The sequence below is a fragment of the Camelus dromedarius genome, chromosome 5 (genome assembly GCF_036321535.1).
Source record: "Camelus dromedarius isolate mCamDro1 chromosome 5, mCamDro1.pat, whole genome shotgun sequence".
NCBI lineage: Eukaryota > Metazoa > Chordata > Mammalia > Artiodactyla > Camelidae > Camelus > Camelus dromedarius.
The window spans coordinates 14,388,874-14,416,096 of NC_087440.1; the positions used below are offsets into that span (position 1 = coordinate 14,388,874).

Genomic DNA, 27,223 nt, shown 5'->3' on the forward strand with positions numbered 1-27,223 from the left:
TTCTCAGATAGATTCCCTGTCTGAGAAATAGTTTAAAGAAATGATGGCCAAGATGTTTAGAGAACTCAAGAGGAGTACAGATGCACAGAGTGAAGTTTTTAGCCAAGAGTTGGAAAATACAAAGAATACCCAGAGTTGAAGAATAAAATCACTGAAATGAGTAACACACTAGAAGGAACCAAGAATAGACTAAATGAGGCAGAAGAATGGATCAGATCAGAAGACAGATTAGTGGAAATCACTACTTCAGAATAGGAAAAAGAAAAAAAATTAAAAGGAATGATAGTTTAAGAGAACTCTAGGACAACATGAAGTGCTCTAATATTCGCATTATAGGGGTCTCAGAAAGAGAAGAGAGGGAGAAAGGACCTGAGAAAATTTTTGGAGAGATAATCACTGAAAACTTGCCCAACTTGGGAAAGGAAACAGTCACTGAAGTCCTGGAAGCACAGAGAGTACCACACAGAATCAACCCAAAGAGAAACACACCAAGGCATATAGTCATCAAATTGACAACAATTAAAGATAAGGAGATATGAAAATCAGCAAGAGAAAAGCAACAAATAATATACAAGGGAACTCCCACAGGATTATCAGCTGATTTTTCAGCACAAACTCTACAGACCAGAAGGGAGTGGCACGATGTATGTAAAGTGATGATGGGGGAAACTTACAACCAAGAATACTCTATCCAGCAAGGCTCTCGTTCAGACTTGATGGAGATATCAGAAGCCTCACATGTAAACAAAACTAAAAGATTTCAGCACCACCAAACCAGCTTTACAACAAATGTTAAGGGACCTTCTCTAGTCATCAAACCATAAGAAAAGAGAACAAAAAGAAGAAAGAGGGGGAAAAAAAAAAAGAGCCCTACAAAAGATTGCTTTGGCTGTTCAGGGTCTTTTGTAGTTCCTTATAAATTTTGGAATTGTCTGTTTTAGTTCTGTGAGGAATGTCGTGGGTATTTTGATGGGGTTTGTGTTGGATCTGTGGTTTGCTTTGGGGAGTGTGGCCATTTTGATAGTGTTGATTCTTCTAATCCCAAGAGCACAAGAAATCTTTCCATTTCTTTGTGTCATTTCAGCTTTCAGAGGATAGGTAACCTCCTTGGTTAAGTTTGTTTCTAGGTATTTTGTTGTTTTTGATGAAATGGAAATGCTCCGCCAGTTATAAAATAAATTTTGAAATAAATCACAGCAATTTGTTTTTTAAACCAGCTCCTAGAGTAATGGAAATAAAAATAAACAAATGGGTTCTAATTAAACTTAAAAGCTCTTGCACAGCTAAGTATACTATCAAGCTTGTAGATTACTGGAAAATCAACAACATACAGAATGGGAGAAAACATCTGCAAATGAAGCAAATGACAAGGGACTAATTTCCAAAATATATAAATAGTTCATACACCTTATTAAAAAAAAAAAAAAAAAAAAAAACCCAAGCAACCCAATCAAAAAGTGGGCGGAAGACCTAAATAGACATCTCTTCAAAGATATACAGATGGGCAACAAGCACATGAAAAGATGCTCAACTTCACTAATGGTTAGAGAAATGCAAATCAAACCTACAATGAGATCACCTCACACCAGTCAGAATGTCCATCATTAAAAAGTCCACAAATGATAAATGCTGGAGAGGGTGTGGAGAAAAAGGAACCCTCTTACACTGTTGGTGGGAATGTAAATTGATGTAGCCACTATGGAAAATAGTATGGAGATTCCTCAAAAAACTAAAAATAAACTTAGCATATGATCCAGCAATCCCACTCCTGGGCATATATCCAGAGAAAAATATAATTCAAAAAGACACAAGCACCCCAGTGTTCAAAGCAGCACTATTTACAACAGTAAAACATGGAAACAACCTAAATGTCCATCAACAGATGACTGGATAAAGGAGTTGTGGTATATTTATACAATGAAATACTACTCGGCCATAAAAAAAGAATAAAATGATGCCATTTGCAGCAACATGGATGGACCTGAAGAATGTCATTTTAAGTGAAGTAAGCCAGAAAGAGAAAGAAAAATGGCATATGATATTCACTTTTATGTGGAATCTAAAAAAAAAAAAAAAAAGGACACAAATGAACTTATCTACAAAACAGAAAGACTCACAGACGTATAGAACAAACTTATGATTAACAGGGGATAAAGGGGGAGGGAAGGGATAAATTGAGAATGTGAAATTTGCATCTCTTGGGGACTGATGAGACTGTTAGCTATTTTGTTTGTGGTGGTGGTTTCATGGGTGTATACATCCATCAAAATTCACCAAATTGTACATCTGAAATATGTGTAGTTTACTGTACAGGAATCATACCACAATAAAGGTATAAAAAAAAGAAATGTGAAAGGACTGTCGAGAAAGTCAGTCCTTCAAGCCAAAAGAAAACGATACCATCAGCTGGAGGTCTGGTTTGACACAAAGCAGTGACGAGCACGAGTAGCGGTAACTATAGAGGTAAATTATACAAAGACTTTTCCTTCGCTATTTAAATCTCTTTAAAAGACAATTGATTACTTGAAGCAAAAATAATCTAAACATTTCTAGTTTTACAGTTATGTGCTGGTAAAATATATGACAACAATACCAAAAAGGCCCAAAGAGGAGAATGGAAGTATATTGCCATAAAGTTCTTACACTATGTGTAAAATAGTGTGTTGTTTGAAGGTAGACTGTGATAGAGTTACACACTGTAAACTTTAAAGTAAAATAACACAACAAAAAGTTGTAACTAATAGGCCAAGGAAGGAAATAAGGTGAAATTACAAAAACATTTTCATCAGCCCAAAAGACAGAAAAAGAGAAAAAAGGGAACAGAGGACAAATGAGACAGCAACAAGATGGTAGGTTTTAACCAACCATGTAATTACATTAGATGTAAATATCTGAATCAAAGATCAACAAACCTTTTCTTAAAGGGCCAGAGAGGAAATACTTTACCTTTGCCAAGTTATACTCTCTGTTGCAACTCCTTAACTCTGCTGCAACAGCACAAGAGCAGCCACAGTCAACACACAAGCAAGCGGCCGTGGCTGTTCTCCAATAAAACATTATTTACAAAAACAGGCAGCCCAATCAGCCAGTGTACTAGTCCCTTGTTTAAATACCTCAATTCAAAGGCAGGAATGATCAGATTGGGGAAAAAAGCAAGACCTAAATACATGCTGCCTACAAAAAAATTTATTTTAATTAATTAGTTAATTAATTGGGGGGGTCATTTGGTCTATTTATTATTTTTTTAAATGGAGGTACTGGCGATTGAACCCAGCACCTCTTGCATGCTAAGCATGTGCTCTACCACTTGAGCTATACCCTCCCTCCAAAAATGTATTTTAAGATGATACCCATAGATTAAAAGTAAAAGAGTGGGAAAAAATATATCATGCTAATATGAACTAAAAGAAAGCAGGAGGGCATATGTTGCTATCAGCCAGAGTACATTCTAGAGCAAAAGGAGGGTAGGGTACGGAGAAAGAGAGTAAGCAAACACAAAGACGGCTGTGTCTTCTGCCAAATGGACCAGGTTGCCAAAACGTATCTCACTGCTAGACTCCTAGGAATGAGACCAACCAAATAAGACAAAACAGAAAAGGACTCGCTGAACCTCCTTCACGTGTGCGCCTTTAGCCCTTGCTGCTGCAGTAGAAAGGCCGAAGGAGCTAGAAAGAATGGCAGACTCCTAGGCTTCTTTCTGAGAGGCAGGAAAGACTAGTTACTAATGGTGCGGGCGCTGCTGTCAGATTTCCTGAATTTGAATCCTAGTTTCACCCTTTACAAGCTGAGTGATAGTTTGGGTGAGTTTCTGAATCTCTTTTAATCTGAAAGGTGGGGGTAAAAAGATTTGTACCTTATGGGCTTCCCATGAAGATTACATGTGAAGCACTTAGCACAGCACCTGGCACATAGTAAGCACTCAATAAATGTGAAATGTGATGATGCCACTGATGTGTCCACCACTGCAGTGTTCCTTCTCCAGGCTTTGGAGAAAATGAAGAAAAGCACTGAACCCTGTCTGTGCAACAATCTTAAGCTGACACAATGACCCCCATCCTCCAGAAGCAGCCAGTAAAATCTTCTTATACATGAGAAAAACTTGGGGTAGCATGACTTAACCCAGGTGAATAGCAAAACACTCAATTTTCCAACTTCATTTCTCTTTTACTTTCACTCTAGGACACACAACACTTCTGACACCAGATGTGTCAGACCAGTTTTCTCCCACTAAGCAATTCTTGGCTATTAGTCGGTGTCTTAAAATTCAACTCAACTCTGACACTATCCATCTGAAGACAGCATCAGATCCCACAGGCTAAGGGCTCAGTCCCACAAGACTGTCCCTGCTTCAAATGCCAATTGCAAGTCCAGGTTGTCACCCATGCTTCTGACCGACTGTAGATCAGAAGTTTCAACAATTTCCTTCTTGGTTTCAATTAATTTGCTATAGCATCACACAGAACTCAGAGAAACATTTTACTTTGCTAGGTCGCTGGTTAATTATAAAAGGATGTAAGCCAGGAACAACCAGGTGGAAGAGATGCACACGACAAGGTATGGGAAAAGGGCATGGAGCTTCTATGCCCTCTCGGAGGGCACCGCTCTCCCCACATTGCCACGTGTTTACCAACCCAGAAGCTCTCCAAACTCTGTCCTTTTGGGGTTTTATGGATACTTCATTATATAGGTACGATTGATTAAAAATCATTGGATGCAGGTGATTGATTCAGCCTCTAGCCCCTCTCCCCTCCCTGGCGGTTGGAGTGGGACTGAAAGTTCCAACCCTCTAACTGTGGCTGGCAACCAGCCCCCATGCTAACATTACCTATGGGCTTTCCAGAAGTCACTTCATGAACAGCCAAAGACACTTCTTTTGGCTCTCATCACAGGAATTCTAAGGGTTCTAGGAGGTCTGTGCCAGAAAAGGAGACAAAGACCTATATATTTCTTATCATAACTCACAAGATCACACCAGGGTGCAGCAAACCGGCCTGTAGGTAGAATCCAGCCCACACCTGTTTTTGTGCAGTCTGCAAACTAAGAATAGTTTTTACATTTTTAAGTAGTTAAAAAAAAACATTTTGTGACACATGAAAATGACAAAATTCAAACTTTAGCATCCCTAGATAAAGTTCTATTGACATTCAGCCCTGCTTACTCAACTGGTGATTATTTCAGCCACAAAAGCAGAGTTCAGTAGCTGAAACAAAAACCATGGGGCCCACAAAGCCTAAAATATTTATTATCAGGCCTTTCGCAGAAAAAAACTTGCCAACAAGCTTGATTTAACTCGTCTTTGAATATCCCCTTTATTTCTAGATGACCACAAGCTACACAAACCACAACTTGGAAACAGTCAACCCAGTTATCACCACCCCATAATCAAACCCCCATCCTTTCCCTGACCAGGTCCTCACCTTGGGATAGCGATCTTCTGCTGGGAGTTCAACCTTCTTTGGAACTTGCAAAACGCTTCTTTGGAGCTGGTCTTCAAGTCCGGGGTCCATCTCAGCTTTCTCCGTCCTTCTCCTGCTGGAGTTGAGAGCTGTATGCTGCTAAGGAGGCCCTGGGCGTTCCCAAATAGCTTTCAGTTGGCCATTAATTGCTCTCAGCTTTTTATTATCGTTTTCGAAAGAGTCAATCAAGCTTAGCCATAGCCACCTGATTTCCTTTTAGTCCCTGATTATCCTTCTCGCCCCTATTTCTCCTTAATTCTCCAACACCTAATGTGTAACATTAGCTGATGTGTTCCTTTCCACTGCCATCCCATCCCAGTTTACCCCCAGTGGAACACCAGGTTGGGTTCCACTGGAAGCAAACTCTGAGATGGTGTTTAGCCAGCAGGAGGCCGTTAAAGAGCACTCTTAGGATCAATACTTTTAAAAGGGAGGAGAAGGAAGCAGGAGCGCAGAAGGAAAAATCAGTTGTGATATGGGCCCAGTGACAGACGTGGCTGAGCCATGGGGGTGTCTGGCACTAGAATGGCCCTGCAGGGTAGCTCCAAGTTGGGCTGTATTGTCCAGGCTTTATACTCACCCTGATCCGTCCATTGATGAGGGAGTGCGTTCCTGGTAAAACAGATCTCGCTGGACGAGGCAGTTCCTGAAAGGGCTGACAGCTGATGGCGAAATGGACTAGCACCCCCAGCACCAGGGCAGAAAGTTCTGGAAAGGTTCTATCTGGTGTTGACCTTTTATAATCCTGGGATTGGGTATGTGGCCTCTTGGCAAATAAGTTTGGGACACTGACAATGACAGATTGCTAGACACAAGAATTTACCAATTTTAGAATTCATTTTTTGGATTTTAGGAACTAGTTTTAACTGCCACTTTTCAAGTAGCTCAGTTTTGGGGGCTGATCATGGCAGATGGTTTGGAGGGAAAAGTAGTGAGACAGGTTAATTTCTTATTTTAAATTTTACAGTGAATGTCTGTAAGGCTGGGTGTGTTAACGTCCCAGGCAAGGTCTGAACGGTTCAGTTAAAGGGGCAAGACTATTTTCTTCGTGGACTTCTACTTTTTTTTTTTTTTTTTTGCTTTATATTATTTTAATGACAAAAGTCATCAGCAATGCATGCCTGGGCCTCCCACGAACAGAGACACTTCTAGGGAAGGTTATAAAGACTCTATAGGTCAAGGCAGCAGGTCCTTGAACTGTTTTTTCATTATATTGAGGGGCAGTTTTATTGTAAATTTGTTGTATGACTAAGGGACCATTTTTTTTGGTGATGTGAAGTATTAACTACCTGCTCCAACAGACCAGTACATAGAAACTGCTGACGCTGCGCCCCACTCATTGCTGCAGGTTTTTTGTTTTGTTTTGTTTTTTGCAGCATTTGAATAAGGCCATAAGAATAACTGGGTCACTCTGGCTCCTTGTAGGGATGAATTATAAAAGTAGCAATTACAATTTATCAAGAATCATATAATTTTTAGAGCATTTCTTATTTCACATAGAAAAATTAAAGGAGGTAAGTAATACCACTGTTCACATTTTACAGATGAACCTGAGGCTGAGGGATTGAAACTTACCCAAATTCACACAAATCCAATTTTAAAAATCTGTTCATTATTTTTAGCCCAAAATGTCATGACCTTTTTAGTTGTCATTCCTATGCCAATAAATTAGCAAATTTTCATTGCATTACGTCTATAAGTATCTAGTTTTCGTTACTAGTTTTACATTTTTCATGTTTTCCTATAGAGAAAACATAGTCCATATCAATGACTTTTCCAGTATTCATCTGGAGCTAGCCAACTGAGAGTCTGAACAGAGGAGCAACAAATATTCTACCACAGTATTGGTTTGGGGCTGTTATTTTTCCTTTGAAATGTTACACATAAATTAACAACAGGTAAAAATAACAGTACACTTGTTTCAGCATGTGATTGTGTTCAGCAATGATTATCTTTATTGACTAATTAACATTAAATTACAACCCCAAAAGAGACATTCACCATGATTCATTTGTTCAGAATAGTTCAGAATCAGGGGAGGGTATAGCTCAGTGGTAGAGGACATGCTTAGCATGCATGAGGTCCTGGGTTCACTCCCTGGAAACTCCTCCGAAAAAAAAAAAAGTTCAGAGTCTGTGGTTACAAACTGGAAATTATGGCTTTTAATGGTGTGATATGCCAGCTCACAGCAGCTGGATGAAAACTAGAAAGCCCTATCATGACCTTCTCCTTCAGGTGTTTTGCTATCAGACAGTCACAGCCAAAATGTAGCATGTGCAGTTGGAAAATGATACCTGGTTCTTCAAGAATTTTGGTGTCTCGTTTGATTTTTCACCTTGCCATGTTGGAAGGTAGTAAGACCGCGGAGGTGCCTAAGATCAGAACTCCTCATTTTAAATCCTCCCTACCCCCAGACCTCTTTCTCTGTCATAACACCTGTGCTTAGTGATACGCTGAGACCGTAATCACCCACATGGCTTCAGCAGGACACATGATCAGTTTCAAAGAAAATGCTTTGAAATAGGGTCCACTCACCTCTGAGGCTGGAAGGGGTGGTTTTATTTACTTTCTGGTGGGAAGCTATCTACTTTAGAGAAGAGTTAGAGAATTATCTGGTTTGATTCTAACATCAAAAGTGCAGATATTTGGAAAGTGCCTCTAAGTAACTTTGGTTATAAGTGATAATGTAAACTGCTAAAATGATATCTTGACTTAAAAACATTAGGTGGTATATTCTAATTAGCAGTGAGCACAAATCTTTTTTTAATCAAGCACTGTTTGCAGGAAAGAATGAGTAAAATCTTAATTCTTTTCACTTAGTAAAGAAATTTTTTCAACCATATTTGGAAATTACTAATTTTTGTTTGTTGGTCAAACTCAGTTGTCCTTATATTACTCTGCCATAGCAAAACAAAACAAAGAAAAATTCCAGTATGAGTTTCTCTAATAGTAAGTGTAAGGTTCCTTAATAATTAAGGGAGCCAAGATAGCTCAAATATTAAGAACTGAGGTTTCTAAAGCTTTTTTTCTAAAAGCAATATGGGCTAATTCAATAACTAACTTCTTTTGGTTGCTACCATATATACAATTACTGTTGTATGTATTCCTATTACCACTATCACTATGAAATTATACTCATATTCAGGTCCCCTGGGTCCAGAAACAGCAATGCGTATTTTTAAATACTTTTAAAAGAAGACTAACTAGCATTCATTAGACACATTGATCTCAAACATGAAATTCTATTTTACTTTGTTACAAAGCATGAATCTGAAAAGACTATTTTTTAAAAGCTGTGATGACAATGACATAACCAATCTAATTAAAAAGTTGGGGGGCAAAGTTTCAAATACTCATGATTTTGAGAACACAACAATAAATTCCCTAATAGCTGCCTAGGTTTATTCAGGGGGTGGGGAGATTTAAATATTTAAATCTGTATATCCTTTACGTTTAAAATGCTTCTATTAATAAAGTATAAAACCAGGACTCACGGCCACTGAGAATCAACTTGGCCCCAGTGGGACAGCTTCAGAAGCTCTCCCCCACACATACAGTACTCAGTGAGGGTGGACAGCTGACAAATCCGCCAGTGGAGAGCAGTAGTCCCACACTGTAATACACAACCAAATGCCCGTGACTGTGTTGAATAAAACTTGATTTACAAAAACAGGCAATGGGCTGGCTTTGGCCCGAGGGCCACAGTTTGCTCCTCCATGTTCTGTACAGATGGTGCCTCTCTGAAAACGGCAAAGCACTTCTCAAAGTTCTCGCCAGAGTAATGCCCACTCACAGTCTACAGGGTACTCTTGACAGCAGGTCCGGAGCCATGGCGGAAGAAGCCCGCGAGACCTGAGGGGTTGCTCTTGACGACCCACAGCTGCCAATCAGCATGATCAGAAATTGAGAGGAGCCTGGAAGGGCCTGTTCTATTTTGCTGGGAAGCACAAGCATCTAGCTGTTGTCGGTTTTTGCTAATCTAGGAGTGATAATCAGGAGCTGAGGATAATGGCCATTCTGGCGCTGAGGTGGCCTGTGCAGATGCAGAGAAACAGAATAAATTAGGGATAATAAGGGACCTCAATAGCCTTAAAGGGCCAGCGCAGCTTCCAAGGCACTAAATGTTAAGTCAGCACTAAGGAATTCATTACTCAAGCAATCGGAATGATCAACTCAGCCTGTGGCTAAAAGCCAGGAAAAACCAAACAGATTAAAAGTTGGGAGAGCAGCAACAGCTAAGAATCACAGGATTCCCTCCAGGTAGCGGAGAACTTACCCAATCATCTTAGCCAGCCATTTCATATTAACAGTGGGGGAAACAAGACCCAGAGAGGGAGAGAGCACTTGCTCAGCTAGTTTATGAAAGAATCACCCAATCTCAGCCATTTTGATTTCCAATCTGTTATTTTCCCCTACAGATCTGAATTTAAAGGAGGGGGTGGTCACTAATCACATAAACACCCATGTCATGACATTATGACAAGTAAGTTACCTGGCTATTCTTAAAGGCAAGTTTCCTGTTGGGGTATAAATGGTGCCAGAGAACATCTGAAATTTACTGAAGGGAAGAGAATGTATCCCATCACTGGTTTAATGTAGCTGACAAAAACTGTACGGGATAAAGCATTAAATGGCCATCTTCCCACGAGTATAAATGCTGGTCTCTCATATTGTATGATAACATGGCAAGAACAGACTGGGAAGTTCTTAAATTGAAATTGGCATTGATCTGTTTCCCTCCTAACAAATCAAAAGCAAATGTTATCCTCATATCTTTGGTGTCCGTGACATAGAGGATCCCTTGGGCAATGAAGGCATTGCCGGCCTTGGATTTGGGGTACGTGGTGTTGACGTGCTGCACCACAGAGAAGGTCCTCTCGTCCAGCTGTGCTACAAGGATGCTCGAGCCATCCACGCTGGAAGCATAGATAATCCAAAGGCCCTTTTCATCTACAGCTAAATTGAAGTATGTCTTGGAATTTGCAAAGAGGTATTTTCGATCAAAATATAAGGCGTTTTCAAGCTTCAGAGTTTGGGATGTTTCTTTGCCAAATTCAAATCTGAAATGTGTAAAAAAGTAGGTGTGAGTCACCATTTTCGTGGATAAGGGTGGTTCTTCAGGCTCCTCCATTATATTGGGGTGGGGCCTGGGAGTCTGCATTTCTAGTGGGTTCCCAGGTCACGCCCATTCTCCTGGTCCTGCTCCAGTGCTATGGGCAGCAGGGGTGTAAAGGACGGTGACTACATCTAAGTGCGACCTCAGTAAAATTCCTTATCCTTCTGAATCCTCAGGTGTTTGCTGACCTCCTGAAATGCCCTCTCAAAGCTTCAAGGGGCCTTAAAAGGAGGAACTAGTCCACTGCTTTCATTTTATGAATGAGAAAAGACATGACTGGCCCAGGAATACAGAGAAGTGGCAGAGCCAGAGTTTAAACTCAGGCTTCTGACCTCCAAGTTTGGGGGTTCTTCCTTTACTCTAAGCTGGAGTTTTCAGACAAAAATTTCACAACAGTCTCCATGAAGGAAGCCAGGAGCTGAGAAGCAAAGTAGCTAAGTCATGGCTGTAAAGTCATTTGTCTTGTCTGGTAAGTGACTGGATCAATGAAGCGATGGCATGGGACCCCATGGCCCTCAGCCCCCCTGAGGCTATCTGATTTGGCAGACTCCAAATTTAGATGGATTACCAAAGTGGATTCTGAGTCCATTGCAGGAATGAAAATTCAGGGACTTGGGAGAAGAAAAGCACTAGAGGGCGCCATTGAGACACAGAAGAAACGCAAAGGGTGTGAAGCAGCAGGAATGCACCGGAGCGTAATGAACCCTTAAGAAACTCTGAAGCAAGCTGGAAAAGAACCTAAAGAAGAGTGAGGGCTAGAGACAGCCCCGCTCGCCCATCTCAGCTCTCGGGGTTCTCCTTACTCCGAATGCCCGGGATTCAGGACTCCCATTGAGTCCCTTTCCGGTCCTGGCACCTCCAGCTACATTCCTGGATAAGGCTTGTCTCTCCCAGCAAAACAGGGTCTAATTCTAGGCTGCCTCTCCTTCTCCTCCAGCCTTTGGCCTGGGCTGGAGTAGAGCCCCGGCCCGGGTCTCCTAACCAGTGCCTCATGCAAGCTTAGTGTCATTAGAGGCCACTCTTTCTTAGGGTGGCCAATCCTCCTCTGGGGCTCATTCAGCCCTGAACTCCCCTCCCAGCACCCCATGTAACAGCAGGCCTAGATAAAGATAAGCTGGGAGGCTTACTTCTCTCTGGCTCTGGCTACTCTTGGGTCCAGACCAGCCATAAATGCAGATATGGGGTCACTCGGCATGGCCTGTGGTCCAGCAAACCCTGACTGCCCTTGGGCTGTGTGCCAGGCCCTGGGGACAGAAAGTTGGTGGAACCACAGTCCCTTCCGCTAAGTAACCGAAGGGTAACTAAAACGCCACACAGCAGGTGCCGGCTGGGATGCATGGGAAGGTGCTGCGGGGCAGGGAGGAGGGCGGCTGGGACCCTGAGTGACTCACCTCACGATGGTGTTGGAGCCTCCTTTGTGGTAGTAGAGAGAGTTGTTGTGGACCGTGTGCCCGCAGCCGTGGAAATAATACGGGAGGTGGATGAGTGTGTAACTGCCGTTCAGCAGTGAGGGCTGGTCTTCGAATTCCTTCACCCTGATGCCTGCAGGAAGGAAGCCAGGGAGAGGCAATCAGAGCTTGGCAGTGAGTCAGGTGAGGAAGGTAAAAGGAGGGAAGTTGAGAGTGAGATGTCCTGTAAGGGTCCTTGCTTCAAGAGTCCCAAACTCCCAAACTCAAAGGTCAATTCTCTTCTATGTATTCCTGAACTGTCCTTTGAACATCGTAGCCACGGAGTTGGTTTTGCTCCTCCCAGGAAAACAGTATCACCCCCTCCCATAGAATTTTCTCTCAAACTGACCTAGGCAGAAATCAGGAAGAGCAAACACTGGGCATTTGTGCCGGCACCTCCTGCCCCCCATGGCAGCCATGCTGACTCACCAACTTCCTTTTTCCTTTTGAGCCACAGAATCCTCAGCTGGTCACCTGGGCAGTTACCACTCGCTGACAAGTGAGCCTTGATGAAGCCCCGTATACCAGTTACTGCTCTGACCAGTGGGTACGGCTTGGCCTCTCCTGGAATGGGGCCACTGCTCCCACTGTGGGCAATCCCTGACCACCTCCCTCTGGGGCAGCATGACTAGGCTTGTGCTCTGATGCAGCAGACCTGCCAGATGGCCCTTACCCCCTCCCCTGGGCTATCTCCCCACAGACATCTGAGACAGCTGCTTAAAGTACTCCCCTTAAAGGGAAAAGATAGCCCATGCAAAAAGAAGGGGCCTCTGACATTTCTTCCAGATCATGGTTTTGGGGTTTATGAAGCCATCAGTCGTAACGCTCTTTTGTTTCCTTCTGGATACTTTGCCAAAAATTGGATAAGCCACACAGAGGGGTGCCCTGGTCATGTCCCTGTCACCTGAACTGCAAGGCTTGTCACCAGTGTGCTCAACTGAGATAAGTATTCCGCCTACTCATTCGGGCTTTCTAAAATGAAGAGCAATTCTGTTACGTCCATTAGCAGGGATTTCAGACACACAAGGGGGATAAGCTTGAAGGGAGGTAACAGATGGAAGACACAATGACAACACAGATAGGGGTCATCTGCCAAGTGAAAGCACCTGAAAAATGTTCAGTCACCCAGATCCGTTCATCACTCTTGATAGCAGACTCTCTGATCCAAGTCCCAAAGGTCTCTTTAACTTTTAACACCTGTGTTGGATTTCCAATGGACTTGATCGTGGATTCTACTGGAAGAAGAGAACGTTCCTCACCCACCAATTATGACTTAAAGGAATGTGGTTTCTGAATTTCAAAACAGGACGCTTTGTCTCTGTACCTGCTTGTGGGTGTTCACTGACTTTCTCACCAGCTTTTCCAACCAAGGAATCATCGTTAGGTATCGCACACGTCTCACCTAAGAAACAACAGTCATCAGAGCAAATGCAGCTGGCACAGTGAGACTTGTCTAACTTCATAAACTGGTGCTTTCCCCCACCTCACTCCAGACTCCAGGCCCAGGAGCATCCCTTACAATAGGGATGTAAGTTGTTGCTTTTAAGCAACATCACACACTCTCAGTTTCTTCCCCCTGCTTGGTGAATTCCCAGAAAGAGTTCCATGACCACAGCTGCTAAGGTAGTACGACCTAAAGAGGATGTCAGTCAAAGGAAAAAGTTGCCGGGGTCAGCCATCCAAGTCCTCAGCAACCTGGGGGAAAGAGAGGCTTACGGGCACGTTCCTGGCCTCTCTGAGCAGATGGGATCACCAGCACAGTTTGTATTTTTTCTGGAGAGATTTTCACTTTCAGGGAAACTGACAGGGAGAAGTGAGGGAGCAGCCTCATGATGGGGTGGTCCACTGGAGCAGAATCTCAGAGAAGGAGCCTAGAGGCAGCCAGGCCCAGAGATGTTTGAGCCCCTCCCTGCCATTTCCCACCTGTCTCTCTGCTTGAAGGCCTGTGGGACCCAGGTCGTTGAGGGCTGCCTGATTCCCTGCTGGCTTGAGGCTAGACCTGAGTTAGAATTCACCCGCCTTGGCTTGTCACCATTCTCCTCAGTGTTTAGTTCAGACCTTTGGTGGAGAGGTGGCTTGGGGTGGCAGAAGCAGGACAGGAGACAGAAAGGAGGAACATGGCCAGTGAGAGGGGGTGGGCTGGCTCGGGGGGAAGGACCCCCCTCCTGGGGATCGGGCTTTCTGGGAAAGGTGAGGCCCACTTCCCTGGACAAATTCTGAGGGTTTCAAATCACCTTGCAGTTGCTAGATAAAAAGAAGCATCTCCACGGTCACTAGGGAAACTCCCAGAACAAACTAGAAGGGTTTCTTTATCAGTACGATAAGGGAGAAGGACCCTCCGGTGCCTCTAATCTTGTAGCTGGACGAGCCTGTGTCTCTGAAGTCCTCCATCGCCCGAAGAGGTCTGTTAGATCCCCCATGTGCAACACTGCTGCCCTGAGTTTCACCTGGAGTTTCCACTAGGGGCTTGGGGTTCACACAAGAAAGGAACAGAGAGACCCTCCTGTTCTGAGGAAAAGATCCTCATTAATTTGTGTTCTGCTTCTAAAGCTGTGGAGGCAGGAGGGGAGGTTGAAGAAATGGACTCTGAGCAGGAGAGAGGCCAAGTCCAGATGCAGGATGCCTGGCAACGAGGACTCATTTCTAGGAGGCAGCGTGGAAGACACTGGCCTCTCATTTAAAGCAGTTTTCACAACTCTGGGGCCCGACCTCTGCAGACCAGCCTCAGCGGACAGGCTAGGCGGAGGAGAGCACCTCTCCAGCCCCCCGCAGTCTCGTTCACTGGCGGAAAGAGCCTCTGGCAAACTAGAATTCTGCCAAAGTGGGATCAGACCTCCCCTTCTCTCAGGCCCAGGCCCCGCTCACAGTCTGGGGAGCTGAACCGAGGGCTGATGCAAATGGAGGGGGGCGCTGAACCCAGAGAAGGAGCAGCTCCCCTGTGATTTAATGTCCTGCTGGGCAGGATGATAGTCACGCTCTATTTACTGGGAGTGGGGTAGGGGGGCGATACCTTTGAAAGCTCAGATTTACCCATTCTGACAGCTGAGTGTGTGCCCCCAAAATGTCTTCCAGAAAGGACAGTGCAACAAACAGAACTAAAGATTGTTTAGGAAAGTGGCAGTGAAATCCACAGCAACTGAGAAAGAAACTCTAGTCAGGACCCTATTCTCTGATGCGGGAAGAAAGGCATCAAGCTGTGTCTTCTCACGGCCTAAGTTAGGTGAACAAGTCCCTGGCCACCACTGTGGGGAGAAGTTCCAGTTTCCCATTAATATGGCCCTTGATTTCCAGTTAGCTTTCAACACTGTGGCCACCTGCCCTCGGCTGGCTTATTCTCAAAGTGTGAATTTCCATCTCCGGAAAAAGAAGATGCCCTAAGCAGGGACTTTACAGGCAGGCAGACCTGGGTTTGAATCCTAGCTCTTGTCACTCATCCACTAAGTGACCCCATTGGGCAGGCTGTGTAGCTCCCTGGGGTTTCAGCTTTGATCCGGTAAATTGGTAACAATGTGACTCCTATGTTATAGGACTGTTGTAGAATTAAATGAACTAAGCACTTAGCGCTGCGCCTGAAACACTGTTAGCACTCAGATGTTAGTGGTGGGGATGGTGGTACTGGGGTGTGTGTGTGGGAGTTAGCCAATCCAGTGCCCCCGGTGCCTCTGTCTCCCTGGCATCCCTCCAGGGATGGTGGACCTGGCAAGGAAGAGTGACTGGTGGTAAGTAAGACAGATGGGGAAGGCTGGGAGGCCCCATTCTAAACCTGCCACCAGTCCTCATCCCCAGGCTGACTGCTTGGGCCTCCCAGGAGTGTGTGTCAAAGGGAACACTCGCTCCAGGCAAAATCTCCTTCTATTTAAAAAAATATCTGGTGGTGAAGCCAGAGAGTTTGGGATCATTAACTGAAGAGGTGGGTCCCCGGGGCAGGGGTGGGTGACCTGGGCACTGGCCGTTGAACATGTTTGGTTGCCGAAGGCCTTTGGATCTTCTGCTTCCAGGGGGCCCTGGGGGACCTGGAGGGCCTGGGGGCCCAGGTGGGCCTGGTGGGCCAGGTGGGCCTTGATCACCTTTGGCGCCTGGAGAAAGAGAGAGAGAAGAAGGGAAGGGGGAATTGATTAAAGAGCTACAAGCAGAGATGGGTTTCACACAAGGTGGGGGAGAGGCCAGCGATCACCCCCAGGGAATCGCTGAGTCCCCTTCCCAAGCTCGCTGTCCTCGCGCTCAGAGGGAGGGCCCATAGTGGGGCTCGAGTTCCAACCACGGGCCAGGATCTGTGGGAGGGACTTTCCACATCTCCTCCCCAGCATTCCTCCCGACCACTCTGTGAGATAGTGTGAGTAGCCCCTCAATGACCCGAGTCTCAGGGGGTCCAGTGCTTTGCCCCAAGTCACCGGTGGAGTGGAGCCTGTCCCATGTTGGTAGAGCTCAATGCTGACTGCTTACCAGAATCCTCCAAGGAGCTCAGATACAATTCTAATGCTTGGGTCCCACCCCACATCAGTTAGATCGAAATGTGGGGGGAAGCCAGTCATCTGTATTTTTTAAAGCCTCCTAAGATGCTTGCAGGTGTGAGAAGCACTGCTCTGCGGAGCAGAAGAAATCAGGGGCTCCCGTCCAGCTTTGTGACCTTGGGCAGGCAGCTTAACCCTCTGAGTCTGTTTCTTCATTTCCAGATGAAGGCTCATACTCCCTGTCCTGCCCTGTGAGACTCCGCTTGGCTCATCGGTGTGAGTGCTCTGACAGTTGAACTCCCTACACATCAGCAGGTGGAATCCCTTCACACCTCTAGCTTCAGGTGGCTGGTGTGGGGGCAGCCCTTTGCAGGGGCCACTGGTTCCGGAAACTTTCATAAAGATGCTGCTAGGCTGGGATGTTCGACCCTTTGGTTCTACCCTCCCTTCCTGGGATGACTGGTGATCTAAGATCTCTTTATCTGTCTCTTCTCAGCTGCACCAAACAAGCCTTTTAGTCACTTTAGAATGCGCAAGCAGGGCTCACAGAGGCTAGGGGTGGGTCGAAGCCCACGCCGGAAGGGGCAGAGATCTCTAGGCAGGGCAGACACAATCCAGCCCTCCTATTCCTTCTCTGCTTTCCAGCCAGGGGACACACTCAGCTCTGGCCTGGCCTCTGCAATGGGTGTTCACTCCGAGATGTCGCTTTCCTGAATGGTTTGTGGTCACCCTCACGTGTTTGGTGGTCTGGGGGAGTGTGGTGTTCTGGATGTGTAGAATTCTCCCATAACTAAGTATAACATGATCTTATATTTTCAGAGCATAGTCACATAAATGTGATCTTGTCAAAACACTTCTTAAATTGTATGTATTTTGCACAGCAGCGTTCCTGCTTGTGGAACAAAGGATGCTAAACCTAATTTGATCTTTCCTTGCTGCTTTGGTCTTAGCACAGTGCCTGGCAAATAGGAGGCACTCAATTTTGGATGGCTGGAGGGGCAACTGATTCAGGGTCATTATTCTGAGCATCCATCATCCTAGCTTTCTGAGGACAGATGTCATGTCTTACTCATTTCTATATTCCTATTTCCAGCTACTGGCAAAGCCCCTAATTCATAAATGGTGTCCTCTGATATTCAAAAACTGCTTATTGAATAAATTAATAGGATAGTAACATTTTTATGATATAAATGGTCTCCAAGGCACTATGCTTTTAGAATTCTTCTGCCTCTTCCTCCTCCATAGCTATCAGCCAGCATCTACTCTCTCCACCATGTAATTGTCTTTCTGAGGTATGCTGAGCCCCCACCTCCTCCCCCATAGACACCAACTATCTGCTTTTAACCTGGGCTGGAAACCAGAAAAAGAAGATCAGCAACCATATCTGCCTCAATTCCATGTCAAAAGTTTTAGGATAAGGGCCTGAGGGTGACCCTACCTCGACGGAAGAAAATGCCTGTGCTTTCTGTCTGCTGTCCTCGGAGGGATCTGAAATTGCTTGCTTACTTGTCCTTTTCTATATTGTGCTGGATTTAATAGCTCTTTGGAAAAAGGAAGCTTCCTTCATCCTAATTCCATCCAACCATGACACTTAGACCTTAGAACTATCTAAGCTACTTTTGCTTAGATATCAGATTTGGTCTCGCCAACATCGGGGTTACATGCAGTTTTCTCCTTGTTGCAAGCACAGAACTCTAAAACATGTGGCGAAACCGATGGGCACAGAAGGCAGACAAGCAGAGAAGACATGGAGGAGCCTTTGTACTAAAAACCGGAGCCATTTCTGGGCGAATTCACCCTGGGACAGAGCCCGAGCAGCAGCCCCTTACCTGTGGTGAGCACATCGTTGGATACGTCCCCTTTGTCCCCTTTGTCCCCCTTCTGCCCTGCTGGTCCCTCGTTTCCAGGCATGCCCAGCTCACCAGGGTCTCCCTTTTCCCCTGGAGTTCCTGTGGCTCCAGGTGGCCCTGAGGGAAAAAAGACTTATTAGCTTGTTGTGCAGGGAATTCTGGATCTCTACTTTCTCATATTGTACTTCGTAAAGGTGGAGCAAATTCAGAAACCAAATCCATCACACTTCATAACCGTTTTAGGCCAGCAGTGTGGTATAAATTCATGAAAGAATAGTCATTCTAGGTGGTTCTGTTGAATTTGTTTAGAGACATCTGGCTGGGCCAACAGGTTGAAAGAGGAGTCAACCATGAGAGGGCCAATCACGGCAAGAGCAGAGACAAGGTAAGGCCTTAGCAGAGTCTGCGCCCCGCCCCGCCCCCACCCTGCAGGGAGCGGGGGTCGTCCCGCACTGTGAGGCTGGGTGTGATCACCTGTGTCATTTGGTGTATTCCTCACAACATATTGGAGCAGTAGGCTGGTCAGTTACCCTTATTCTCATTTTACAGAAGTTGGAACTAAGGCCTAGAGGGGCTACAACCAGTGCTGCTAAGTGAGCAGCACACATCTTAATTCCATCTCCCAGACCCTTTTCTCTGACATTTCAAGGCAAAATACTTTTAATCAAAATAGCAAAACAGGTGAAGTTGCTTTAGGACAAGCATTACATTACGAGGGATGGTGCTGGTGTGAACCAAACGTAATGAATGAAATGTGTCTCTGCTCAGAGGAGGCACCCCTATGGGAGCTGCAGTCCTGCCACCAGACACAGTGAGGAAGAGGCCAGATCTACGCAGTGACTCATCTCAGCTTGGGCTAAGGGCAGAACAGCGTTCTGATCCCTGGGAGAAAGGAAGCAAACTATGTGCACAACGTGACTGCCGGGGCTCACTGCTGGCAGGCAGTTTCCAGACAGCAGCACAGGGTAGGGGAACACAAACAAAGCCCAGCAATTTCGCTGAGGTGAGGAGACAAAAACTAGAGTTTGGGGAGGCAGAGGTGGCTGGAGTTCGTGAGACAGGATACGGGAGAGGAGGTAGTTGTGTAGAAGGAGCGCTGGCGGACTTGAGAGAGGCTTCCTTGAGTCTTTGGCTGAGCAGTCGTCTCTGCAGGGAGAAATGCTACACGGCAGGGAAAAGGATGAACAGAGAGCCGTTTGTTGCTCAGCTCTCAGAGCTTGCACAGGGCGGGGATCTCATTCCCACCGGTCAAGGCAGAGTGCTCTCAGAATGTGGTGAGGTGTGGGAGAGAGTCCTTGGAAAGTCCTGTCTCAGGAGTGAGGCTGTATTAGCCCAAGAGTCCAGGCTGCTGTGGAGCCATTGCAACAAAGCTTAGAAGTAAGCTTCAGAAGGACTGAGATGAGCAGTAGCTAGTTTAACTGCCTACCAGAATAGTCCCAAATTTGAATCAGCTAGTCAATGTAATGCAGCCTATGAACAGTTTAAGAAAGAAAAAAACCCACATGATCATCTTGATGGATGCAGAAAAGACATTTGATAAATTTCAACACTTATTCTTAAGGAAAATTCTCATCAACCTAGGAACAGACGGAAACTGCCTCAATCTGAAAAGGGGCTTCTATGAAAATACCTACAGCTAACGTCATTCTTAATGACAGAAGGCTAAACGCTTTCCCCCTAAGATCAGGAATAAGACAAGGGTACATACTCTCGTCACTTTTTTTTGACTACACTGTACTGAAGGTCTTAGCCACTGCTATGAAGCGAAGGAAAAAGAAACAAAGGCAAACAGATAGGAAAGAATGAATTGAAATCGTCTTCATTTGCAGATGACATGGGCAGTTTATGAAGAACATCTATAAAAAAGCTACTAGAACTCGTGAGCACCTAGGGACACGGTGGCCCTGAGGCGGAAAGTGATTGCCTAATATTGTGCAAAGGTCTTGCCAGATATGGGTCAGTTAACAAGATACCCTATTGTGGGGGCCATTTGCTCATTTTGACAAGAGCCTCCTGGAGATATTGCTCAATAGAGAGATTGTTCAAAGTGGTAGAGATTTCAGGCAACAAGGAAGAGCCAGAGGCGTGTTTTAGGGCAAAACTTTACTTCCTCTCAACCTCCATAGACCAAGAGGGCTCAGGGTCCATTGATTTTTCTAATTATCCTGCCAGTCCCATGCCCCTTCTTTCAGGTTCGAGCTAAGGTACAGCTGAGAGACTGCCCATTCACCCCTCTCCCCTGCCCCATCAGCATGGCCCATCCCCATTTTCAAATTGTCATCCTTCTGGCACCGCAACTGTCCTCCCTTCAGCTTTAAAACAAAATTTGAACCCCAGCCCAAACTTCCTACCAGCCCCACAGGGTTCCAATGTAACTGTCCCAAGAGAATCACAGACGTCTTGGTTGGAAGGCACCTTAGAGGTCGTTTAGATTAACCTCCCATCCAGCACTGAAAGCCTCTCTCCACCACCCAATTGGCTCTTCTCAAGCTCCTTCAGCAACGGGAAGTTTATTATATCACAGCACACCACAGAGGCTGCCGGAACACTCTGCACGGTCATCAAAGGCAATTACTCCCTAAAACATACACCTGGAGCGCTTAGCACCTGTCCTCTACGCCAAGGGAGTGACACATATTCAGAATGGATTCTGCTCTTCCATATTCAAGGGACCCTACACAGACTATCCCAGGGAAGACAGCAGTGTAGGAAAGAATCTTAAAGTGCTGATCACTGTTAGAAAATGTAGGGAACAAAGAAACGTTTGCTAGGTTTTAGCCAACTGTTAAAAAAATAAAAAATTTCAGCAAAAACCATGCAGTTCAACTGCTGATGGAGGTCAGAGGCCCTGGGTTCCCTGCCTCTTCCAGGGGTGACCTTGGGCGTGTTGCGCTGATGGAGTAGCTGGGGACACGTGGACAAGGATGTGAGGAAGAACAGTGGAACCCCTCCACGGTGGGTGCTGGCTCTGCCGTGAATCCAGTCACACAGGGGCAGAGTGCCTCTCAGGTGGGGCAAGGCTCATGACAGCACTGCAGTCCTGTCGCCGTGGGTCCTCCCCGCCCACAGTCATCAGGACACCTTGCTGGAAAGTGGTTCACTCACTGAAGGAGAGCCCTTCATCAGGGACCTCTGCATGAGAGGACATTCTTTTGTCAGTGTTTTAAATAGGCAATCTGGTGCATTATCTGAAGGACACAAAAGACGAGGACGTTGCCATGGAGTCCAGCCAGCACAAGGCACCAAGTATAACTGAGCCCTTCTAAAGGTGTCGCATGACCCACATTCAGCAATGCTCAGGGAAACGGTACCTGCTAGTTACTTCAGGGTTTTCTTTTTCAGGCATTTACTCTAGTTACAAAGAGCCTTTCCACATCATCATTTGATTCCCCTTCTCTCCTTTTATCCCTTTCTCTTATGCCTTTTTTTCTCCCTTCAAAAAGGCCAGGTGTGAAATTGGAAAACGTTCATTCTGTAATGCAGCCGCTATACTGCAGCCCGCAAAGGGGCAGGATGCAGAGCTCAAGACACTGAGGACTTTTGCTGACGGATGTATTTTAACTCTCAGCTGTGTGTGCACGCTCATTTTCCAGCTTTTATTAAGAAAGGGTGGGGGACGTTTAGTCTCCCTGCAGTCTTTGCTATCTTCGACAAAGTTTTTCCTCATCTTGGTTGGCCAGGCACTGGCTGCTATGCATCAGAAGTACACCCCCACCTCATCAAAATCAGCATCAGAGGACCCGAGTGTGGCACCTTCCATGTCGTCCTGACTCGGCCGTGCACGGTGTGCCCGGTACCCTGGCATGATTCGTCCCATGATTCCTGGCCGGCCTGGAGTCAGCACATTCTGCCCGAGAAGAAAGGCCAGATTCTGCTCACCAGGCTCGTGCACTTGATGTGGCTCTCTTCTGTTTCCCTTCTCCAGTGGCGCCCACTCCAAACAGGCCATTTTCCCAGCTTTCAAGTTTGGGGTTGTGTGATTAGCTGGGGTCAACGCCGTCATCTTCACTGCAGGAGGTGAGGGAGGACATCGTATTTTTGGCAGGGCCATCTGTCACTGACTGAGGTGGAGGAAAGGGAGCCGGAGGGTGTTGCACAAAACCCAGGTCTGGGATGAATCAGGAGGAGGGTATTTATTTCTGTTTTTATGGGGACTCGATTTTTAGAGAAGACACTGAAGCATTAACTCTTCAGTGAGAAAGCGAGAGGCAGATGGAGAGAAAGAAACTGCTCCATTTTGGGGTGCAGAATGTCAAACTTCGTGAGCTGCTAGTTGCACAATTGACATTTCAAGTCTACTTTAGGTCCAGTTTTTCTCTCCAAATCTAAGTTGGTGTTTTCCAATAAATGTAGGCATTTCCACTCAGATTTCCTTCCCCATTCTTAGAACAACAAAACAGTAATATCTAACACTAATATAGCACTTGCTCTATTCTAAGTGCTTTATCTTTATACTAATTAATCTTCCTAAGGACACTATGCGGTCAATACTATTATTGCTCCCATTTTACAGATAAGGTAACTGTGGCACAGAGTGATTAAGTAACAGCTGGTAAGTGGAAGAGCCAGGAACAAAACCAAGCTTTCAGGCTCTTGCTCTGTGCTGCTCCACGCTTGCTCTTAGCATTCCTAAGGTCAGAAACTGAAGGCTGTCTTGATATTTCAGTCTCCTGTTGGTCTAGAGCACTACACTCTGATTTCATCAGGTTACTCTTCTCAAGAGCCCGTGGTGGCTCCTGCAGACTGAGAGCTGAAGGCCCTGGCCCCACCCCAGCCTTGCCTGGGTCCCCTGGGGTACCCAGGACCAGCCTCACTGGCAGTTCCTCTGGGCGTGGCCTTTCTGTCCTCCCCTTCTCTCTGCTTACTTCCAAGAGGCTGAATCCACGTCTCTCCCTTGTCCTCTACACCTGGCTCTATTGTACAACCCATTCTCTACACAGGGTCCTATATGTTCACTATCTGCACAGGAAAGTCCAGATTTTTCTTCTGGCAGCATCCCCTGCCATGTAGGATAAAGCATCTTCATATTGGAACAACCAGTTATTGACTCATGCTGTGTATAAACCACATCTTCTCTTTCAACTGGACTATAAACCCCTATAGATGGAAACTATATTCTATTTTTGTCATTCATTCATTCATTCTTCATTCACCCATTATTTACTGAGTCTCAGCTGGGGCTGGCTGGGAGCTGTGCCAAACAACTGGATATACAAGACCTAGTCTCTCCCTCACAGACAAACCCTACAGCAGGCTTGTTAAAAACTGGAAACTATGTTAGAGGGGTTGGAACCCCATCTCCTCAGCGGGCAGATGAGGAGACCAAGTCCAGTGATGGAGTGACCTGCCCAGGGCCTCAGAGCCAGTCCGGGCTTGAGGCAGGTACTCCCAGAAGTCCTTTTGCATCTCCCGTCTGCCTCGGGAGCAGGGACGGTTCTGTCTGCCTGGCAGGTCATCACTCATTGAACTGTGAGTTTTCACACGTGTCGTGTGGGCCTTCTGAAGGGCTGTCGCCCTCCCCCACTCCGGAAAGACTCAGCGTCGGGCTCAGCAGCATCCTTCGACAAGTAACAGCATCACTCTCCAGGCCCAGGTTTCCTGCCCTCTCCTGCTGTGTGGCACCTCCAGGAACATGGCTCTCACAGCTCAGGCCCAGACCCCTCAAGTCGGGGAGTTTAGTGTAGTCATGTTTAAGAGCAGGAGTCCAGGAGTCAGACCTGACCCAAGTCCCATTAGCTTTTGGATGTTGGACAAGTTGTTTCCATTAGTTTACAGTGTCTTGATTGCCCTCCTGTGCTGGGTGTTCCAGGCTCGGGAGGTCGGGACTAAGCAAGACAGACATGGCCAGGTTCTCACTGACCTCACGTTCTCCCTAGGGAGTCAGACCATCAATACATCAAGAAACAACCCACGGAGAAAATTTCAGGGAAGGATATATGTTTTGGAAGGGAACGGGGAATGTGACAGAGTCAATGAGGCCGGGTCACAGAGGTCAGGGATGATCTGGAAGAAGAGGTGATATATGAGCTGCGATCAGCACCATGGGAAGAACGAGTCACAGGAAGGGAAGAAGTACAGCAGTGCAAAGGCCCCGGGGCCAGGGTGGGCCTGTCCTATCTGGGAAGCAGAAAGATAAGGCTTCTTCATCTGGAAAAAATACGTTAACAAAAATATCCATCTCCTTAAGGTTGCTGTGAAGACTAAGTGAGGGTCAGTGCAGGAGAGGAATTGGCAGATGCCCAACAGTAAATGTCAGCTTTTACTGTTTTGTTCAGAGGCTCACTGCTAGAGGGCACAGTCCGGCCTAACCGAGTCCTGTCCCTTCTCTCCCTTTTTGGAAACAGCACTGGTTGTTCCCTCTTTCTGGAATGTGCTCCCACTCCTCCCCTCTCCCACCCCTGCCTGGAAAACCGCTAATGATCCCAGAACTCTCAGCTGAAACATCGGCCCATCCTTCTCCATGGCCACCACCCTGGCCCAGCAGGTCACATCCTGTGCGAGACCCTGCGGCTGACAGGGAGGCCCAAACCACTAACCTGAAGGCTCTGGAAGGGCCTGGCCCCGGCCTCCCGCCTCGCCTCGTCGCGCTCCGGCCCCCACTGCACTGGCCTGGCCTTTACAGGCGTGCTCTCTCCACCCGGGCCACCCTCTGCCTCACCCTCACCCTTCAGGTCTGACCCCAGACGTCACCTGCCAACCCTCCCTCTCTGCACAACACCTCAAACACCCTGTTCTCTCCTTTGAACCTGTGTCTCACTTTGTGATGACAGGTGTGTGACTGCTATTTATGTCAGCCTCCCCATCAAAGACGGGAAGTTCCAGGACAGGGGCTGCATCCATTTTGTTTCCCCGCTAGCACTTTGGAACCTGCCCAGTAAATGCTGCCGAACGTTCCCACACTCTCCTGGTGTTCCTCCGGCTGCTCAGTCTGTCCTTGGCCTCCTTTGCTGGCTCATCCCCTTCTACTTGGTCACCATATGCTGTCAATTCTCAGGGCTCGGCCCAGGCTCTCCTCTCCTGGTGGCTCGCTCCCCAGTGGACCACGCCCTGGCCCAAAAGCCCATTGCCTCGGGTGACGCCCTGTGTACACCTCCAGCCCTGGGGTCTCCTCCCACTACAGACCTGCATCTCCAAAGCCCCCTGACATCTCCTCCTGGACATCTAAAGGCATCTCAAGCTCAGCCCATCCCATGCTGAGACATGACTGTCTCCCTGGAACTAAGTCTGTCTGGGGCTCCCCACTTCAGGGACAAGCAGTCAGGCAGGACAAAGACCTTGGAGTCAGTCTTGGTGCTTCCCTCCCCCTCGTCCTTATATCTGCTTCCCACCAGGGACTGCTGATTCACCCCAAAATGGCACTCAGCTCCATCGGCCTTTCCACAACCCCGCCTGCCATCCCTTTCGCCTGCACATTTGGTAGCTTCTGAACTGTCTCCTGTCTCCACTTGTGTGCCGGCTCCAGTGTGTCCTCCATGCAGCAGCCGCAGAAACCCCTCTGTGGCTTCTTACTGCTCTCACTCATTTCCCCTCTGTGGCCCTGCCAGCTCTGGTCCATCCTCCCATTCCCGGCAATTACACTGATTGCTGGGTGGGATGGGAACCCATCCTGGGCTCAGGAAGGAGGCAGGGGAGGGAAAGCACAGCCCTGGGGCTTTGGCAGGGTGACAGAGACAGCACAGGCCTTGCTCTGGAGTCTCATGGTCCAGGCTAGAATCTGAGCTGGCCCACGGCTGAGCAGGGCTTCCAACAACCTATCCAGAGAGCCAGGCTTTTCAAATAACCTTTGCCTTTATACATCTAGGATGGTAGCTGGTCTTCCCCTTCCCCACTGGGGCCTGGCTGGGACACTTGGTGACTCAAGTTCTGTTCTCAACCTTAGTGGAGGCTTCTTGTTCTAATGTTGCTGATCCCAGGAGGCCCCTTCACTGGGAGATGGCTACAGGAGGGTCTGTGTCTTTGCCACAGCTCCTGTGGGATCTCCAGGAAGTGAAGGATTTGGCCAGCCTTTACCCATAAACAGAATCCGGCACCTTCCCATTCCTCCGCGGCTGTCTCCTGCTTCAGGCCTCCTCCCTTCCCTCCTGCAGCCTCCCTCAGCACAGCTGCCAGGGCCAACCTCAGTTCTTAAAATGCCCAGGGCCAACCTGGTTTGGCCTTGTTGCTGCTCTGGTCTCAGCTTGGCCACAATCACGTCTCAGCCTCTCTGTCCATCGTCCTGGCTTCACCGTTGCCCCTCAGCTTCCGCTGGCACACAGACTCCTCTGGAACCCTCTCGTTGGGCGCACCCCTGCTCCAGGTGTTTGGTCAAAGGTGCCTTCTTAGGCAGCCTCACCTGGCCTCCCAATCTCCAGGCGCTCCCCAGCCCCACACCCTTCTCAGCCCCTCCCCTCACTCTGGTTTTTCTCTTTAGCACTTAGCACCGTGTAACTAACGGTCAGTATATTCTGCTTACATACCTTGTTTATTGTCAATCTGCCCAGACTAGAATGTCAGCCTCACGAAGGCAGAGACTGTGTTAGCTCTTTCATTTCTGGATCTCTACCATCTAGCATGGTACCTGCCACATGAATATGTCTTACAGAAATAAATGAGCTTTTCTTTTTTGTATTCCCTGGCTTGTGTGCTGCCTGCTAAGTACATCTCCTCGCAGCCAGGGGTCTGTCTCAAACCTCTTTGGAAACCATCCCTTTCTCACTTGCCCCACGCCTAGTGCTGCGTGGTTGTCCCCTTCCCCTATAGTTGGCCCTCGTCATACTCATTACTGAATCCTCAGGACTGGATCACATTTCTGGCATCTTTTGGGGTAAACCAAGTGTCTGCATGCTGATGGCCATCGTTATTTGATGCTGGTGTTCATTTATAATTATAATTATTATCCAACATGTGAGGGTCCATCCTGCTC

General features: G+C 46.8%; 1 protein-coding gene across 1 annotated transcript in view; it reads right to left on the bottom strand.

Moving 5' to 3' along the window:
- Positions 1-9,423: 9,423 nt before the first annotated feature.
- The window catches only part of GLDN (gliomedin), a 53,430-nt gene continuing 35,630 nt past the window's right edge, over positions 9,424-27,223 (bottom strand). Inside the window, exons 5-10 of the mRNA XM_010977179.3 lie at positions 18,301-18,438; positions 15,959-16,096; positions 13,345-13,422; positions 13,127-13,252; positions 11,964-12,114; positions 9,424-10,516 (exon numbers count right to left, since the gene is read on the bottom strand). Of these exons, the coding sequence (XP_010975481.3) occupies positions 10,039-10,516; positions 11,964-12,114; positions 13,127-13,252; positions 13,345-13,422; positions 15,959-16,096; positions 18,301-18,438 (1,109 nt within the window). The 3' untranslated portion in view covers positions 9,424-10,038. The remainder of the gene's footprint in view (positions 10,517-11,963; positions 12,115-13,126; positions 13,253-13,344; positions 13,423-15,958; positions 16,097-18,300; positions 18,439-27,223) is intronic.